Here is a 20,677-nt window from a genome sequence, read left to right as displayed (position 1 = left end):
CTTGCAAAACCCCCTGGGGCCGTCCAACAAAACCCAGACTCCTTAGCTCGGCTTCCCCAGTCCCTCAGGCTCTCGGCCTTGGCACCCACTATTCCCGCAAGCTGGTCTAACTTCTAGACGCCACCAGGGCCCCCTGCCTTCTCACCGCCCATCCCTACCCTCCTTCAACTCCATCATAATCCAATCCCCTCCCCGCAAGGCCCCCATGGAAATACCCCCTCCTCCGTGAAGCTTTCCATCGGTGCCTTCCCTCCTCCTCCTTTCTACCCTGATAATGTTTGGTCCATACTATTCTCAAAGCCTCGCCTGACAGAAAGCCCTCTGGGCACATGTTTTTAAATCGTCTGCTAAGCTGGAAGTTCCCAGAGATCAGGAGAAATGTCTTAAATGTTAGGGGTTCCATTCCAGGCTAGCAGACCGGCTACCAATCCTGTTCTCCTCCAAGGCACTCTTCTGCCCACAGAGACGCTACAGGCCGCCACACACCCAGCTCCAATCCCAAGGATTCTGCCTCCGTAGATAGGAGGCGAGTTCCTAGTGAGCCACAGCTGAGAACACTGGCGGGCTGCATAAAGATACTCAGGAGAGGCTGCTGGAGATTGCACAAGCCATCTCAGAAATCTATTTAAAAAGAAATGAGAGGGGCGCCTGGGTGGCTCAGTGAGTTAAGCCGCTGCCTTCGGCTCAGGTCATGATCTCAGGGTCCTGGGATCGAGTCCTGCATCGGGCTCTCTGCTCAGCAGGGAGCCTGCTTCCCTCTCTCTCTCTCTGCCTGCCTCTCTGTCTACTTGTGATCTCTGTCAAATAAATAAATAAAATCTTAAAAAAAAATAAAAAATAAAATAAAAAAAATAAAAAGAAATGAGGCCTTCCTTATCTCCCTCTTGAGGAAGTCACCCACCTCCTGCTCCGTCTCTCACCCACTTGTGGATGGTCCTTCTGTTAAACGCATCTCATCCAGTGATGTGAGTGTATGCCAGCCTCCCGGTCTAGTGTGGAAGCCACAGGCAAGCAGGGACGCATCCTGACCATCCCAGTCCACCTGGTAGGAGCTCAGCAGAGGCAGCCCCAACTCCGTCCCTCAGAAATGCTCACTAGGCTAATTACGAGGAGTTTGGGAAATGTATAAACACGGGCACATGGACAAAAGCTATAAGCTGTCCCTGATTCTGACAGCAGAGAACCATTTTGTACCTGTAAGAGAATGGCTGTTTGATCATCACACCCATTTTACAGATGGGGAAACCAAAGTCTAGAAGGTCTACAAGGCTGAGCACTTCTGTGAGATCACACAGCAGTTAGACACAGATGGGCACCAGAACTCACGTCCCCTGACCACCAGCTGAAGGTCCTTTCCTGTCTCTGTTTAAATCTTTATGTCCAGAGGCTAAGCCAAGAGGAGACGAAGGCCAAGTAGAGAGAGGGTCGTAAATGTCTCTAACCACCTGTCTCTGCGTGCCAGGACTGGTTTTTAAAAAATCTATTTCATGTCATTTTCCTCCCAAAAAGTAAGTAATCAGGAATTCACCATTCTTTAATAGATTTTACTAAAATATTTGACTTGGTCTCCTCAAGTCTATGATACAACATTTCAATGTAAATGTATTCTATCATTTCTGCAAAGCACTAAGAACGCACGGCCACTTTCTTAGTCTTAGTCAAACTTAATATAATTCCTATTAAAATTGCAGGGCTTTCATTTCATTGTGACTTTCATTCTGGGATTTACTACTGACTGGGTAGTACTACCTACTATACTACCTACTGGGATTTACTACTACTGGGATTTACTACCAAGTCCCTTTGTGAGCAATCGTGTCACTTGGATACGAGACTCTCTCTCCTTATTGTCATGACTAACAGTGCAGAGAAGAGGACACCGGCATAACAGTTTGTTTTTTGTTAGTTTTTTTTTTTTTTTCCCCAGAACAACTGTCTTAAGAAAGACAAAAACCATGTGCTCTCATCTGTAGATGGAATTAAGGAAGAACACAAATAAGCTCACAGCTACAGAGACCAGACTGCTGGTGGCTGGACTCTGGGGATCAGGGGAGTCAAAAGGACAATTTCCTGTTATAAAAGAAATATATAGACATATGCGTGGAGACTACAGTTAACACCATCTTGGATATTTAAAAGTTGCTGAGAGAATAAATTTTTTTTTTTTGAGAGAGAGAGAGAGAATAAATCTTAAGAGTTCTCAGCACTCTGTAGAAAAAACAAAATTCTATAGCTACGTATGGTGACCGAGGTAAACTGGGTTTACTGGGATGATCATTCTGCAATATACACTAAAACGGAATCATTACTCTGTACGCCTGAAACTAGTATAATATGTCAACTATCCATTTTTAACAACTGTCTTAAAAACGTTATCTTCAGTGCCATTTTCCCGGAGCTAAGGTGACCAGACCATCCTGGCTTGCCTGGGAATCAGGGGTTTCCCAGAATGAAGGACGTCAAGGGCTAAAGTCACAGTAGTCCCAGGCCAGCTGGATGGCTGGTCATTTTACCAGATGGCACAGTCTGGAAAACAAAAAAACGATTTCTGGTCTGCCTGCCACATATACGCAACTGGGCGGGAGGTGGGGAGTGTTATTTGTGACAATCCTATACATAAGCCAAGAAAACATGTCCAAAAAAAAAGAGAAAATACACCTACATGTTAATAATCTTTGCCTTTGAGTGGCAGAACTATGGGTGATTTTTTTTTCACTCCTTTTGTTTTTTTATGGAAGACAAAAATGGATAGATAAATAGCACCTATGCCAAGTTAGCTGTTTGTCCCATTTTCTTTTTTTTTTTTAAAGATGTTATTTATTTATTTCACAGACAGAAATCACAAGTAGGCAGAGAGGCAGGCGGTGGGTGGGGGGAGGAACAGGCTCCTCACTGAGCAGAGAGCCTGATTCGGGGCTCGATCCCAGGACCTGGGATCATGACCTGAGCCTAACGCAGAGGCTTAACCCACTGAGCCACCCAGGCGCCCCATGTTTGTCCCGTTTTCAACAAACATTCTGAGATATGCTTTCCACAGGCGAGAGAAAAGGCTTCAACTCTTCCTTCTGGGAAGGCTTAAAAACGAACACTGATTTTTCATATCAACAGCTGAATAACCCTAAGGAAGCAAGCGATGGAGTGACCAGGCTTCATTTCTGCTAGACCACAACACACTTTTCACACAATGAAATAAATGGGGGGCTTGCCACTGACCTTTCATCGCAGAGAAGGGGCTCATCCAGAAGAGGGCTGGCGGATCTGGAATGCTGGGAGGTGGCAAACGAAGCTTCCCCGAGGAAATCAGCATCCCCTTGGTTACTGTAACTGGGCGAGGGTTTTCCGAACTTACTTGAATCGAAAGGTGACAATGATTCTTTCCTTAAAACAATCCGTTCATCTGGCTCTTTGATAACCTAAGGGACAACATGCATGATTCTTCAGCTGTGATTTTGTTTTCGTTTGCTGAATTTAGAGCTGGGGGTGGGTGGGGTGAGAAAGGGGACAAGCGGATAGAGGGCCTGCCCCCCGGGGAGCTCCCCCAGTAAAAGAGGAGAAGGAACTGGCAGTGTGAGAGAGAAAATGCTCAGAAGCTCAAGGTCAAGGAAAGGTAACCAAAATTCTGCACATTTGGTATATATCCACAAGCCAAAAGAAACTCATGCTCTGAGGTTTGATTTATGAGCATATGGGATTATCAGGTTTGGTGAAGACATCATTTTTTAAATAAACTATTTAAATGCCACGGCATGAAAAGCCCCATATACTCCATTCTTTGCCTGTATCTATTTTCATGTTGGAACATCGAAGTTTGAGCCTTCATCTTCCCAAACCAATCAAACTTCAAGAGCAAGTGACTTACCACCTCTATGTATTATGAAAGTATCCGCTTAGGAAAAAAAGCAGGAAGAACACCTACTCCTGAAGCAGGTTCTGGGGCCACATGCAGGGGGATTCATTCCACAGATGAAGAGCGCGTAGGTGAGGGGAACAAACCAACGAGCACAAAGCACACAGGAGGGCCCAGGCACCGCTCAGACTCTGCTGAGACTCCAGCAATGCGTTCCCATGAGCAGCACTTGCTAGCAATACATTTCCCACCACTCGTCGGGGAAGGCACAATAACCGACATTAGAGCGGGAAGTAAGTCATTTCACAAATGCTATTTCTACAATTACCTTTACGTTAGCGGCAAGGCTGTCAAGAGAAGCAGCTAGAAGAAAGAGGAAGAGGTATTTCAGTGACTCATTAAGACCAATTACCCCTAACACCACTGTGACATTTGTTCCACAGAGCACGGAAATATGACATGGGGATGAATTATTAAAGAATTTAAATGCTCCCTTGTAAGTTACGCTGTCAACTTTTACATGTCCCTTGAGTCACTGCGATCCTACCTAGGAGTGTTTCTGTCCTCCTGAGGCCCGATGAAGTTATGTTATTAATGACAGCACACAGGGATGTGGGAAGGGCAAAGGAGAGCCTAAAGTGAATCCATAAATTCGGTAATCCGTACACAGCCTGGAAAACAAAACTCGTACTGGCCCAGGCACCCAGAGCCTAAAAGAAAGCCAGGTGGCTATCAGATAAATAAAATGCATCTACTCTGGGCGCCTGGGTGGCTCAGTGGGTTAAGCCGCTGCCTTCGGCTCAGGTCATGATCTCAGGGTCCTGGGATCAAGTCCCGCATCGGGCTCTCTGCTCAGCAGGGAACCTGCTTCCCTCTCTCTCTCTCTCTCTCTCTGCCTGCCTCTCTGTCTACTTGTGATCTCTCTCTCTGTGTCAAATAAATAAATAAATAATCTTTTAAAAAAAAAAATGCATCTACTCTGCCTCTTCTGTCATTCCCTGTCTTTGGTTTACGTGGAACCCTATTTATGCAGGAATTCTCGAGCATGCTTGTCCAAGGTAGACACAAAGGTTACGTAGAAACAATAAAGAGACAAGAGCTGGGGAAAGCATAAGGCAGGAGAGGTGCACAGCGTAATCATTACCCTGAACGATCCTAAGTTAAGCAGACCTAATGCCAGAGGGTGGTGAGAATGACCAGGAAGTGATGTGATAAACACACACAGGTAGAATCAAGACTAAATCGGATTTTTCCAAATTCAAAAAAAAAAAAAAAAAATGCTATTGGAAGGAGTCTTTGCAAGGCTAGGCCAGGCCAAGGCCACCGTGCCTTCCCCCTCTGTGCTTGGGGCTTAGGCAGTGACAACCGGCTTTTCAAGGATTGCTGAAGCCCCCGTGCCACTAGCACTAAGAAGAGAGATACGAAAAGGGCTTTTTTCCAGCCCAGCGCTCACAGCCTCCAGGCACAGCCGTGGGTGTGTCTGTCTTGTCCCAGAAGCTGTCTTCTCCCCAGCTCCCAGCTGAGCAGGGGCGCTGGCAATGCTAAGGCCCTTTACAGCCACAGCCACAAATGTGCCTGCTGCCTAAAAACCCCCTTGCAACTGTTTGGAGCACTCCCTCTCACAGGGGGATAGCCCTTGTTCCGTTGTCTCTCAAAGTGCAGTCCGTGGGCCAGCCACATCATCACCTGGAAGCTTGCAAGAAAAGAGGGCTCCCAGGCCCCACCCCAGCCCTGCTGATTCAAATCTACTCTTGAACAAGACCCCCAGGTGATTCAAATGCACATTCAAGCTTGAGCAGCACTGCTTTCATCTACCTTAGGCCTGGATGAATGAGCGGACAGGTGACCTAAGCAAAGGTCTGGCTTGGAAGCTACGGGGACTCCAGCTGAGAAACCAGAGGTCTGAACGTCTTCTCTAAATGTAGGTATGCCAAACACTCGGGGTGTGACCAGTGCACACTCTGTAAGCTCTCTGGAGCCTCCCTTCTCCACCTGCCAGGATTAAGAAAAGACAAAGAGGCCAAGACCGGTGTGATGCATGAGAGCCCCATCGTAACCGAGCCAGCATTAAGCCCAACATGTCGTCCCCAGGAAAGGATGTCTGCCGTTGCCTGATTTCACCGTAAGAGGGAAGGCAGTGCTGCTTGTATAGGAGACATGGGTGATTTTCAATCCAAAGGACTTAAATGTCAGAGGAGACAAAGCACCTTCTGCTTCAAACCTTGCACTCTGCCCTCGGTGGGCTGCTAACAGTCACCGTGATTCAAGAACACCGACTTGAGTTACCAAAAGAGACCATGTGGCCCCCTTTAAAGTACAAGCCTTTAAGCCTAAAATAGGGAACTTGTCATCAGGGACGGCCTAGGTCCAATTCCACCAGGAGTCAAGAAAACGGGCTGGCATTTCTAGCCTAAGAATTCTGATCAAGTTCAGGAATGGACGAACTTCACCACCATGACCTTCAGAGCTTATATGGTGCGGGGGTTCAATCATAAGGTCAACGCCAGCAAGAGATGCACTTACTCAGTGACTCTCAACATATCTTGTGTCCAGAGATCTCCCCAGGGGTCACCAAGAACTTTCAGGAGCTCTGCAAGGTCAAGACTGTTCCAATAACACTAAGACAGGACTTCTCTTTTTCTCATTCTCTCACAACTGTACAATGGAAGTTTCCGAAAGCTACATGATGCATCATGACATCACCACTCAGAATGGCTAATGGAAGGTGTGCTTGTGTATTCCAGTATTTTACAAATTTCTCAGCTTCCATTTCTAAAATGCTAGATATTAATAGATCTCATCTATATAAACTATTAATAGATCTCATCCGTATAAATAAAAACAAAAAAAACCTGTATAAATAATAATATTTAAGAAGGCAAAAGGGTCCTGACACCTCCACGGGTGGGATTCCCTGCCTTAACCTAACTGAACCTTGCTTCAGGCCATGTTGGTTCCCCTCCTCCCTGACCTGGAAGGAGCAGAGGTTATGCCTCCTGATCTCCACGGAGCTCCCACTCCTTCCCGTCCAGAGAAATGCCAGGCCTCATCTGTGAGCTCTCAGCGGTGCCTCTGAGGGCGTTCACACAAGGACAAGCCGACCCCCATGTGCCCGGCCCAGCCAGGGAGCATCTGCTGCAGAGCTCGCAGGTGATGGCGTGACAGGGAGCACGCTCCTGCCACAGCTCGGGGAACTGGGAAAGGGACAGCTTCTCCTCCGGCTCTGCTCCAGGGGAGCTCCCGCCCTGCCAACTCCACCACTGGACTCGACTTGAGAATCAGGCCTCGAGTTTCCAGAGAAACTCTGGATGGCCCAGAACGAAAGAAGATTTTGAAGGAGGATGCATTTGTTCCCACTGGGGAATATACGGGCGTAACAAGAAACTCAAGTACCTCTTCTCCCCGGAAAAGGCAGGTTGGAAAACTTAAGTTTTCTTCTCGACTTTCGGGACTGATACTCTGAAATATTCTCGCCAAAAGGCTTTGCACTGTCCACCTGAAAGAAAGGAAAGAAATACGATCTGAACCCACCATCGCTCGTGTTACCCTCTCCTCATTACCTGTAGTGGCCTTCTCCCTCTCAGCTGTGGGCCACTCGGGCAAAAAAAGGCCGGGAACAAATTAAATCCCAGTCTCCAGGCACGTTCAGTGTTATCCCAACAAGGGAAGCTTGCTTCAGCATGAAGGTATGGGCTAAATGTTAGCATAAAGTCAGACATCAATGATATTTTAACCACAGGTTTAGGATCGAGCCCAGCAAAGAGCAAGTGGAGTTTATTTCAAAATATTTCAAAATAGGACAGAGTTTCATGGTCCTAAACAGTGAGCAGTGTGGGCCTAGATGGGGTCCTCCCTGAAGACAAGGGATGATGACGGGCTGGTATTTTAGCCATCCACACTCCCTTCCCGTGTGAGTGTCTAGAACATTGGAAAAAAGAATAGTGGCAACTACATTATTTTAATGAAGGTGACCTTATGTTCCTGAATCGGACAAGACAATCTGTAAACCAGTCCAAACATTTGGAATAGGGACTCCTCCCAAATATTTATGACACAGAGTTGCTGGATTTTTTTTTTATCTGTTTATTTGTTTATTTCTATCTTTTTTTTTTTAATTTCAAGCAGGCAAGTTATAACATTATTCTTCACCCTACTTTCAGAAATATATTGATTAGAATGTCCAGTCTTCACATTAGGACCCTCTAAATTTTAATGCTTCTACTTAAAGAAATGTCACATACGACCAGGAAATCGGGCTACATAAGAGTGAATCCGAGAAAGCATTTAGAGAAGGGCGTGGTACACAGTAGAGACTGTACGAGAATTTGTTAAATAAAATAAATATTAAACCAGTTTTATTCCCTATGAAATCTACCAAGATTTTAAGATTATTTAGCCCAAGGGGCGTCGACTACTGTGTATCTCACGAAAATCTACTTCCAACGGAATGAAGCAGACTGCCTAATAAATTCAACTCAACCACAGTTTTATTACGCCATGTTTAAAGACTGGTTGCTAGACTTTGCCATTTTTACCCAAGTCACTAGGAGGAAAACAGCTGTTCTGTTCTATGGTTTCTAGCCAAGTAACCTCTGTTACAAACCAGCCCCGCATGCCGTCGTCCTTGTCGCATCCCCACTTTGTGGCTGACTGCGCTCTGTATCTTATGTTCACGCGCAAACATCACCAGCAGGGATCTGAAGCCAAGTTATCGACTTGACAATAATATCAACAGTTAGTGACCGGAATTATAAGAGCTCTCAGAGAATAAGTCATTAACCAGAACGTGAAGAACGTGAAGAGATGCTTTTAAATGTCGTATTAACCATGTATATATTGAGAAACTTGTCTGGATATCCAGTAGAACTACAGCTTTGGGGTGGCGGGGGAACCTTATGGAATTGTAAAAAGTGAAAGGAAATGTACTCAATTGAATAAATTTTTTACTTTTTTTTTATGCTAGTGAGCCAATAGGTAATTTTTTTTTTTCATTTTTTTCTACTTTCCATTACTCTCCCAGGCAACACAATGGCAGGAGGCTAGTGTGATTACATGTGCCGGCTGCTTCCTGGGGGCTACATCTAAGCCGGCGTTAATGAGGGCTGTGAGGAGGCCCATCGCCTCTACTTCCTGCAGACACGTTTGTCCTGCCAACAAACAACCACCTCATTTTAAAAACTCAAGCACTTTTTTCTATTGCTACAGAGCACACATCAGCCTTTGTTATGTGTGTCTTCTACCCCTGCCAGTCCGCTGATCCTTCTGGATAAAAAAAAAAACGGCAGGTTGTCACAGGGAGGGATCACACTCTATTAATAATTTCCAAAAATTAAAAATAGGGATGACTGACACGTACTGAGCAAGTCCTCTGCATGAGACATCTTTGTATGACTTTCCTTTTTTTTTTTTTAAGATTTATTTATTTATTTGTCAGAGGGAGAGGGAGAGAGCATGAACAAGGGGAGCAGCAAGCAGAGGGAGAATCAGGTTCCCTGCTGACCAGGGAGCCCGATGTGGGACGCAGTCCTAGAACCCTGGGATCATGGCCTGAGCCAAAGGCAGACGATTAACCAACTGAGCCATTCAGGCGTTCCTTTGGATGACTTTCCTGACAATGACTCTAGGCAGCGAACTTCAGCTAATCATAGTTATTATTTAATTTGAATTCCCTCTTTTTTTTTTAAAGGTTTTATTTATTTATTTGACAGAGATGACAAGTAGGCAGAGAGGCAGGGAGGGCAGGGCGGGGAGGCAGGCCCCCCACTGAGCAGAGAGCCCAATGCGGGGCTCGATCCCAGGACCCCAAGATCACGACCCGAGCCGAATGCAGAGATTTTAACCCACTGAGCCACCCAGGCGCCCCAAGAATTCCCTCTTTAAGGGCACCTGGGCAGCTCAGTCAGTTAAGTGTCTGCCTTTGGCCCAGGTCATGATCCTGGGGTCCTGAGATCAAGTCCCACCTTGGCCTTCCTGCTCAGTGGGGAGCCTGCTTCTGTCTCTGCCCCTCCTCCATGCTTGTGTGCTCTCTTACTCTCTCTATCTCTGACAAATAAATAAATAAATAAATAAATAAATACAATCTTTAAAAAAAAAATGAACAGATGAATGGATCAAGGCGTGGTTCATATATACAATGGAATATTACTCAGCCATCAGAAAGGATGAATACCCATCTTTTGCTTCAACTTGGATGGAACTGGAGGCGATTATGCTAAGTGAAGTAAATCAAACAGACAAAGACAATTACTCACTCATATGTGGCACATCAGGAATAGTGGGGAGGATCACAGGGGAAGGGAAGGAAAACTGAAGGGGAAGAAATCAGAGAGGGAGACAAACCATGACTCTGGGAAACAAACAGAGGGTTACAGAAGGGAAGGGGTGGGAGGACAGGGTGACTGGGTGGTGGGTATCAAGGAGGGCACGTGTGGTGATGAGCACGGGGTGTTATATGCCACTAATGAAATGTTGAACACTATGTCAAAAACTGACAATGTACTATGTGTTGGTTAATTGAACATAATAAAAAATACATTAAAAAATAATAAATTAAAAAACAATAAAATGTTTCCAGTTAAAAAAAAAAAAAAAAAAAGAATTCCCCCTTTATTTAGTATCACCCACGTGTTCTTACGGCCCAGCCTTCCTGGGTTTTCTCCTCATTCGCACCTTCACCCTTCCAGACTCTGAAAAATTATTTAAGGCTCACGTGTCTCACTACAAATGGAGGTTTGCTTCCCCTGGAGAGCCTGATGTTGTTTCCAAGGTTCAGCTGAGCAGGCTGGCCGTGAAAGCAGCGTCGGGCGGACACAGGAGAGGGAACGTGGGTTTGCACGCTTTGGGGCAGTCTGTTGAGATTACTGTCCTTTGGCTTCCTCTTCGTATTATTTAAGGGGAGTTTGGGTCCATCTGTTGCAGATAAAGGCCTTCCTGAGTTATTATATCTTTCTTCCTGGAACAAAAACAAGAAACGCTGTTTTTAAAAATGGAAAACGGGGGGCGCCTGGGTGGCTCAGTAGTTAAAGCCTCTGCCTTCAGGTCAGGTCATGATCCCAGGATCCTGGGATCGAGCCCCTCGTCAGGCTCTCTGCTCAGCAGCGAGCCTGCTTCCCCCTCCTTCTGCCTGCCTCTCTGCCTACTTGTGATCTCTGCCTGTCAAATAAATAAAATCTTTTAAAAAAATAAAAATAAAAATGGAAAATGGGAGAAAAAGGAAGAAAAATTCAATCAGGATAGAACTGTATTGAACGGAACTTTGTCTAACTCAGGAAGAAGACTGAACATCTCAGATTTGCCAAACGTGAACTTAAGAAAGGGTGTTCTCTCCTTAGTTTTTCTTCAGCTCAGCTTAACATCACTTACTAGGCTGGCATCATATATTTCAAACAGTGAAAAATTTTTGCATTAGGAGGAAGTTGGAAGGTATCAGACACCCCTCATCACAGATATTGGGGGGAGGGGCTGAATCAGGCATACATTCTGGCCCAGCAGTTTCACGTTAAGGAATTCATTATAAGGAAATAACTCTGTATCTGTATAGCTACATTCTTTTTCTTTTTTATTTAAGAAAGAGAGAGGACGGGGCAGGGGCAATGGGAGAGGGAGAAGCCGATGTCCCTTCTCAGCAGGGAGCCCCATGAGGGACTTGATCCCAGGACGGTAAGATCATGACCTGAGCTGAAGGCAGACATTTAACTGACTGAGCTACCCAGGCGCGCCAGCTATATTATATATATTATATATATATATGTATATGTATATGTATACGTATATATATATATATATATATATAATAAGCATTCAAACAATGAGAAATCATTTATACTGGTAAGCAATTTCCTCTCTGCTCCAAACCCACGTGGCTGATACTCAGCTTTGGGATACAGGGGCAAACCCTTCTGTTCGGCCCGCCGTTCAGCAGAGGCTCCACCACTAGGGGGCGCCAGAGGGAAACTGAAAACGGGAGGAGGAAGCCAGGATTCCCACTGAGTTCTGCCTTCTACTCCCGTGAGCGTCACCCCAGCCACGGGGCTTCACCGTGAGAGAGGCACACGGGGCCAGTGTTTAGTTTTCGCCCCAATAACCCCAGACCCGGCCTCAGTGCGCCCCGCTCAGATCTACCAGCACCAGCCGGCCAGAGTCCCCTGCTCAGAGCTCTGAGTCTTGCCCCACCGGACCCTCCCTCCAAGCTCCAGAGGCACCAGCAGTGAGCACTGTCCCTCCAAGAGGTCCGAGTCCCACTCAGCAGAGCCCCGTCTCTGAACCCCTGAGGAAGCGCTCAGGCAAGCAGCCCCTCCCCACAGCTCTGGTCCCACCTGTGTGGGGTCTCTCCCGCAGGCTCCTATGAGCTTAATGACCCCACCTCTTCCTCTCGTCCCTCAGCCCTAGGGATGGAAGCCGCTTCCTCAAAATACTATGTCTGTCACTTCGTGTCCCCTTTTACCCTCAGTCCTTCAGTCCTTTAATCCCTGTTTGGCCTTTAAAAAATAATAATAATAATTAGATCTTTTTACTAAAAGAACAGGTGTGGTTTTGCTTCCTGACCAGACTCTGACTACTGTATCAGTGAAGAACCCAACAAGAAAACCATTGGCCAAATCATGGTACGTCCATACAACCGCCAATTATGAAGCTGTGAAAAACTGCATGGCCTAAGGATACTTAAGGATGTGAGAAATGGGGCACCTGGGTGGCTCAGTCAGTTAAGCATCTGATTCTTGGTTTCCGCTCAGGTAATGATCTCAGGGTCGTGAGATCAAGCCCCCCACATCAGGCTCCAGGCACAGGGTGGATTCGGCTTGAGATTCTCTCCATCTTCTACTGCCCCTCCCCCTCCTCGTGCTCTCTCTCTAAAATAAATAAATCTTAAAAAAAAAAAAAAAAAAAGGATGTTAGGGGTGCCAGGGTGGCTTAGTCATTAAGCGTCTGCCTTTGGCTCAGGTCATGATCCCAGGGTCCTGGGACTGAGCCTTGCATCGGGCTCCTTGCTCGGCAGAGAGCCTGCTTCTCCCTCTGCCTGCCACTCTTCCTGCCTGTGTTTTCTCTCTCTGTCAAATAAATAAGTAAATAAAATCTTTAAACAACAACAAAAAGATTGTTAGAAACATGTTTGTGGAGTATTAAGTGAAAAATGAAAAATACAAAATCATATGCAGTATTGCATGATCCCAATATTTTAACATTAAAATAATGTGTGTGTGTGTGTGTGTGTGTCTGTGTCTGTGTGTACAGAAGAATATACTCAAAAAAATGAGTCATGCTCATGTCTGCATAATAAGGATGACAGGCAATTTTTAGTTTGGTTTGCTTATCTGCATTTTCCAGTGTTCTAAACTAAGTACTTTTGTTATAAGGAAAAAAACGATAAGAGGTACTACTTTAAAAAGTTAAGATTTAATGAAGACCGATATTAAGAGGCCAAAACAATATTAAAATGGCAGAGTAGAAAAGAGAGACAGACTGAAAAAAATCACTGTGTGGGGTACCTGGGTGGCTCAGTGAGTTAGTCTCTACCTTCAGCTCAGGTCATGATCCCAGGATCCTGGGATCCAGCCCCGCTTCTGGCTCTCTACTCAGCAGGGAGCCTGCTTCCTCCTCTCTTTCTCTGCCTGCTTTTCTGCCTACTTGTGATCTGTCTGTCAAATAAATAAATAATCTTTTAAAAAAATAATAAAAATCACTGTGCACCCATATCAGATTAGAGAAAATAGTGGGTAAATAGGGAGAAACTAAAAAGCAGCCAACACGGGGGCGCCGGGGTGGCTCCGTCACTTAGCATCCAACTCTTGATTTCGGCTCTGGTTGTGATTTCAGGGTCATGAGATCGAGCCCCACATCCAGCTCTGTGCTCAGTGTAGTTTGCTTGGGATTCTCTCTCCCTCTTCCCTCTGCCCCTCCTGCTCATGCTCTCTCTTTCTAAAACATAAATTTAAAAAAAATTTTTAAAAATAAAAAACAGCCAATGCCTTCCAGAATTAATCATTGGCCTCCTGAGTTGTGATGCCCAGAGGACTGATGGCTTTGCACGGATCAGTGACCCTCTGCGTTCAGTAGCCCTTAACCCATAGTCTACACTTTCAAGGATTTTCCAGGACATCCAGGCAACATTTGGGATGACAAGCAAAGCCCCTGAAGAAGCTTTACAAAGTACATTCATTCATTTTCCATATTGTTCTAGAAGATATTTTAAATGGTTAAAAATTATGTACAATAAGGTAAAAAGAAACACCGAAAGCAGTCAGCATGACAGAGAAATGGAAGAGTGCTCAAGGACGCCCCAAGGCCCTTCGTGATCGCCAAAGACAGCCCACCAATATAGCTCTGTGCTGCGGCTTCAGGAGAAGAACGAAGGGACGCTATTATTCAAACGATCAAGGGCAAAAGTCACAAAACAGGAACAAGAAAGCTAAGCAGCCACCTTACGTCAAACTTGTGATTTTAGCTTTTGCATCTCTTCCACCAACGAGACCATGATGAACACCTGTCAAAAGCACTCGGTCAAATGTGATAGGGCTGAACAAATAATTTGAATATGGAAATTCAAACCCAGCAATAAATCTCCAGGTTTCTATTCATCCAGTTGCATTGAAACTTGGTGATGGGCTGAGATTCTTTAAGTCTGTGGAGAAAATTCCTGACAGTTCTATCACTGGGTTCTTGGTTATACTTACAGGAAATCTGTTTCTTTGCAGAAACACACGTTCTCTGATGGCTGTCCTTGTAGAAAACTCTATTTTGGGAGCAATGCCCTAAAAATAAAACAGCATAAAAGAAGCAAATAAAATTATTGGAAATATATTTTTGGCCCACATCATCTAACTTGAAAGCATGTAAGCACTTAATTACTTTTTTGTGTGGTTGGCATAATCCACACATATTACCTACAATATATACATAACAAATATATATATACGATGAAATACTATCCAGCCTTTAAAAAGAAAGAAATCCCAACTTTTATGACCACATAGAATAATCTAGAGGACATCATACTAAGTAAAATAAGCCAGACACAGAGAGACAAATATGGTGTGCCTGACTTATGTGTGGGATCTAAAACAGTTAAACTCATCGAAGCAGAGAGGAGAATGCTGTTCCCAGTAGGGGCTGGAGGATGGGGGAAATGGGGAGATGGTGGCCAAGGGCACAAAGTTTCAGTTAGTTATGCAAGATGACTAAGTTCTAGAGGTCTAGCTGATGTGCAGCAAGGTGACCATAGTTAATAATACTATACTGTAAATTTGAAATTTTCTATGAGGGTAGATCTTATGTATCCTCACTACAAGAAGGAAGGAAGGATGGAGGAAGGGAGGGAGAAAGAGAGAGAGAGAAAGAGACACAGAGAGAAAAGAAAGAAAAAAGAAAGAAAGAAAAGGGAGAAAGAAATAAAAAGGAGAAAGGGGGGAGGAAGAAAGGAAGGAAGAGGGAAGGGAAGAAAAAAAAGAAAGAAAAGGCTAAATGAGTAATAAGTGATGGATAAGTTAATTAGCTTGATGTGGCAATTATTTCACATTGTGTATCAAAACATCAAGTTGTATACCTTAAGTGTATACAATATTTATTTGTTGATTATACATCAGTAAAACTGAAAAAACATAAGCATAATGAGAAGAGCTATGCCCTGTGTAACATTCAATCTGTGCCAGGCCTTGACCTAAGTGCTCTGCGTTTAACAACCCATCGGATCCTCCCAACAACCCCGTGAGGTGGAGCTCCAGAATCTGGACTCTGTGGAGGAGTAACTAAGTCAGCTGACCGCTGGTGATGGCCGGGCTGGTCGCTGGACCCGGGCGCTCTGGCTCCAGCGTTCATGCCGTTAGCTATTCTCTTTAATGCGCTGACCCGTAGGATTGAGTGACATTATCTGGGAAGAGCGATACCCAGAGGTCCTCCTTCCCCACCTGCTTGCTTTGAAAAACGTGCTTTGTATTGTACCAAATATTTATGTTCCTTAGCTCTATTCCCAAACTCTCCATTTTGTTTCATTGATCGGCACTCCTGTCTCTGACGGGTACCACACTGAATAATGTGCACGCGCACACAGATGCACACAGGCACACACAGACGGACACAGACACACACAGACACACACAGACACACACAGACGCACACAGACATACACAGACACATACAGACATACACACACGCACACAGACGGACACAGACGCACGCAGGCACACACAGACATACACAGACACACAAAGATGCACACAGACATACACACGCGCACACAGATGCACACAGACGGACACAGACACACATAGGCGCACACAGACGCACACATACACACACGTGCACACAGACGCACACGGACGCACACAGACACACGGTCAGTGGTAATGAAGAACAGACTACTGACACACGCCATCACATGGACGGCTCACAATGGCATTTTTCAAAGTGAAAGAAGCCAGTCTCAAAGGGTTGTAGACTATGATTCCATTTACATGACCTTCCAAAAAAGGCAAAACTTCTAGTCCCCTGATGAAGAACAGACCAGTGGCTGGGGTAAGGGGCTGTCCGACCCTGAACAAGTCCCCACCTGAGGCACCGACTTGTGCCGCTGTCTCATCGCCTCGCGGAGAGGCCGTGTTAACCCCTGAATGACAGTACGACAAACTGTAACCGCTCACATTATGTACTTGCCCGTACTTCCAGACAGCATGCGAAACCCTACACATAGATTTAACCCTCATTTAACCCGATGGGGGAAGGACTAATATCAGCCCATTTTATAGGTGAGGAAACTAAGGTACACAGAGACTAAGTAATTTACCCAAAGTCACAGTCACTGAGCAACAAAACTGGGACTGAACCCAGGCAGTCGGGGTCCAGCCTTAACTCCTGCACCTGTGGCTGTCTAGCTGGCCTTCAGGCCCCTGCTCCATGTTGCCTGGAGAGGAGGAAGAGGGTGCCCTACCTGCCAGGAGTCCACACCCTGTAACACATTCCTGTTCACCTCCTAGAACCTCGACCCCTGACAATGACTTACAGACAATAAGGAAGAATGTACTTCCTTTTTCACAGCAGTACTGATTTTAGCTTAATAGTTTAGAGCTGAAATTTACAGGTTCTCTCTTGTCCAGTTTCCTTAGCAACGGGAGGAAGGTGATAATGGTTAAGTCAACAAACAGATTTCACAGTACAATTTTTCAAGAATTCCAACACCAAAGGAAAAATGAAATGATCAGCTACAAGTTAATAATTAAGAAATAATAATATTCTTTCTGCTTACTTTACAAAGTCAGTCTTCACCTAACAAGAAAACAAATTATATTAAAAAAGAAAATTCTTGGGGTGCCTGGGTGGCTCAGTGGGTTAAAGCCTCTGCCTTCGGCTCAGGTCATGATCCCAGGGTCCTGGGATCAAGCCCTGCATCGGGCTCTCTGCTTGGCGGGGAGCCTGCTTCCCCCTCTCTCTCTGCCTGCCTCTCTGCCTATTTGTGATATCTCTCTCTCTGTGTCAAATAAATAAAATCTTTAAAAAAAAAAGAAGAAAATTCTTGGGGCTCCTGGCTGGCTCAGTCGGTAGAGCATGCGACTCTTGATCTTGGGGTCGTGAGTTCAAGCCCCACATTGGTCAAAAAGCTCAGTTTACAAAGAAATCAAATTATGCAAAAAGCCCAAACAAAGCGAAACAAAAAAAATTCTTGACCTTGCCAAGGAAAGGAAGGAGAAAAAGCTGTCAAGGTATCAAGTGAAATAAAATGAAATGTGGAAATACAAAGAAAAAGTCACACTTCTATGGAGGAAATAAGTCTAATTTTTAATGAAATAATAAGAGAAAACAAACGAATGATTTGCCTGACCAGCACACATAATCCACACTCATGTTCTACAATATTAATGAAGACAAAGTGGACACTGGGCTGACAGAAATGTGAGAGAATCAGCCTCTCGCTGCGATCAAGCGTGCGGACTTTGAAGTCCGACAGGCCAGCACGATAACCCTCTCTGGGAGGCTTTGAGCACATTAAACTCCCTGTGCCAGCTTCCCCAGCCCCAAAACCAGAAAAGAATGGCAGCCACCTTGCAGGGTTAAGGAGGACTGAACAAGGTCAGTCATGTATCAAACTCAGCACGGTTCCTGGCATCAAGTTGAGCACTCAGCGAAGGTCAGCCTTCATTAAAACTATGCCAACCGGTTTTGTTTTGCCTTCTAGAACATTTGAGAAAAACTGAGCTCCTCTATCTTTTTCCAAATTGTTTTAAACATAGTTTCATTAACTTTACTGATACTTTACCCCTAATGCATGAGGATCTTTCCCAGCAGTTTTCAAGCCCTTTCTCTGATGATTACCTGCCTTTGTGAGTAACTAAACACAACTTCCTATATGTTCTTCTTCCTACTTGTGCTCACAAAGTTAAACAGAGATGACATTTGGGAGAAGATAAGACCGTGTGTTTCTCCTCGTCTTGATACCCAGCTGGATACCAGCCCCGTGTTTGCAGATGGCTTTGACTTAATAGAAAACTCAGGCAAACCACAGTTAATATGAAGAGTAACCCCCATGTGATGGGCACCGGTTTTTATCCTTTTAACTTCGGGAGAGCAGTATACCAAGAGCTCTAAATAACAAAGGCAAGCATTCTCACAAGTACCACGGATATAAGTGACAGACAAAGAGAGTATCTCTGAGGGGAAAAAATGGTGTCTGTGATCTTCACCAAACCATCATGATTATGGAGGGTTTAAAAGTTATGCTCAGAGGCACCTGGGTGGCTCAGTGGGTTAAAGCCTCTGCCTTCGGCTCGGGTCATGATCCCAAGGTCCTGGGATCGAGCCCCGTGTCTGGCTCTCTGCTCACCCGGGAGCCTGCTTGCCTTCCTCTCTCTCTCTGCCTGCCTCTCTGCCTACTCGTGATCTCTGTCAAATAAATAAATAAAATCTTTAAAAAAAATAAAAATAAAATAAATAAAAGTTATGCTCATTAGCAGTTCGGAGGAGGACAACTTTGGATGAATGTTTGCTGCTTGAAATATTAGAAGTTCTGTCACCATAAACATCACAGAAACAAGGGTCCTTCGTGTTACGTATTCTACACCGTACTCTCAACAAAACAGGAGGCAATGACATTTTATGAGATTATAACTACAGCGATTCATGGGGGAGTAAGAGCAGGGGTGAGTATTAAATAGGCTTTTTAAATTCATAAAGCTGTGGCCCTTCCAACAGAGGCCCTCTGAGTAACATAAAGGTTGAGGAAACTGTCAGAGCTGCTGTGGGGTTAGAAACCACCAGAGATACCATCAAAATGAATATGCCGAGTTTGGGTTCAGGTAAACAGACTGCCATGGGAGTAACTGCTGTGTCGTTCAAGATCCTTCTGTAGTCTCACTGTTAGCCTCTGTCCCTTTCCCTTCCATTAAGTGGAGACTCTGAATATGCCTTGGCTGACAGGAGAGATAGCACGAGGAAAATAACATACCAGAGGAGGGGTGCCTGGGTGGCTCAGTGGGTTAAAGCCTCTGCCTTCAACTCAGGTTGTCATCCCAGGGTCCTGGGATCGAGCCCCACATCGGGCTCTCTGCTCGGCAGGGAGACTGCTTCCGCCCCCCTCCTCGCCTGCCTCTCTGCCTACTTGTGATCTCTGTCAAATAAATAAATAAAATCTTTAAAAAAACAAAAACAAAAAACACACCAGAGGAAAACTCAAAAGCTCAAAAGAAATGAGAGGCAGCATTATTACTCTCACGACTCTATTTGCTTCCATTATCACTACAGAAACATCAAGTCTTTCCATTAATCTGCATTAAGAGGAGGGGGGAAAGCATCCTTAGAAGTAAGTGACAGTATGAACAAGGCAATGATTTGGCCTGATAGGTTAAGACACCCACACCTCTCGGATCAGCAGTGGGAATCAATATAATCGGGGTTTTGAATGGGGCATCTAAACGGGGCCACTAGGAGTACCAACTGAGATGCCATGATCTGCCCAAGAACAAGCCCTATCAGAAATAAGATGTCCAAGTCCCAAGAGTTTCTCCCCACTGAAGTCCGGCTGGGCATGAACCACTTACTGGAAACCCCGCGATCGTCTTCATGAGCACCTCCCGGCACATCCCAGGGAGCGAAGGTGTCAGCTTGGGTTCAGGGAAAAGGAAATCCCGTGTGTTTTCTTCATAGCAGGCCAACTCCTCCCACACTAGAAAGAAAGGAGAAGAGCCATAAGTAGATTTACATTCTCAAAATGATCTACATTCCCAGGTTTAACAAAATAAAAGCTCAGACAGGTGACAGCTCAGATGGCACTCAGCTAAAAATAGACATTTTGATCAAAGCACCTGTAATTCAAGAAGTGGAGTAGAAGAGACTTCTACTACTTCTTATCTCATGGATCATTTTTAAAAGCCTTCCCACGTCATAACAGAGAATGAGAAAAAAACTAAAGGATTGCTCCGCAAAACAGAACAAAGAGAAAAATCTCTTTTCATCCATCCATCCGTCTGTCCATCCATCAATGCATCCACCCATCCTTTCCTTCAACAATGTTTTCTAAGGACGCATCTTGCGCCAAGTCCTGGGGATAGAACAGGAACAAGGCAGACAATGCCCCATTCATGCAAAGGTTACAGCGTAGACTGGGGGGATGGGAGGGTGGAGGTCAATGTGTCCTCTGATACAGAGGTACCAGCATCCCCGTGGCCCATAGAACAGCCAAAGCTGTGGTTCTTAGCAGGACTGCTACCAGCCACAGGGACATTTCCAAAAATTTGCATGTTAAGATGTCCTGCGATGTCCAAGACGTTCCTGCATAACATTCTAACATCATAACATTCTTTCAGGTGAGAAGCTGTTTTGTAATTGGCCGAGCCTGGAACCTCACTGTTA

At 45.1% G+C, this 20,677-nt stretch overlaps 1 protein-coding gene across 1 annotated transcript in view; it reads right to left on the bottom strand.

The window, feature by feature from the left end:
- LOC111153569 (spermatogenesis associated 6 like) overlaps nucleotides 1-20,677 on the bottom strand; it is a 51,026-nt gene that overhangs the window by 8,045 nt on the left and 22,304 nt on the right. The window contains exons 6-11 of the mRNA XM_022512677.1: nucleotides 19,867-19,991; nucleotides 14,518-14,595; nucleotides 10,557-10,799; nucleotides 7,241-7,343; nucleotides 4,176-4,210; nucleotides 3,214-3,413 (exon numbers count right to left, since the gene is read on the bottom strand). Of these exons, the coding sequence (XP_022368385.1) occupies nucleotides 3,214-3,413; nucleotides 4,176-4,210; nucleotides 7,241-7,343; nucleotides 10,557-10,799; nucleotides 14,518-14,595; nucleotides 19,867-19,991 (784 nt within the window). The remainder of the gene's footprint in view (nucleotides 1-3,213; nucleotides 3,414-4,175; nucleotides 4,211-7,240; nucleotides 7,344-10,556; nucleotides 10,800-14,517; nucleotides 14,596-19,866; nucleotides 19,992-20,677) is intronic.

The sequence above is a fragment of the Enhydra lutris genome, unplaced genomic scaffold (assembly GCF_002288905.1).
Source record: "Enhydra lutris kenyoni isolate GAN:26980312 unplaced genomic scaffold, ASM228890v2 scaffoldscaffold33, whole genome shotgun sequence".
Taxonomy (NCBI): Eukaryota; Metazoa; Chordata; class Mammalia; order Carnivora; family Mustelidae; genus Enhydra; species Enhydra lutris.
The sequence above is the reverse complement of the archived record's forward strand: the minus strand, read 5'-3'. Positions and strand labels throughout refer to the sequence as shown.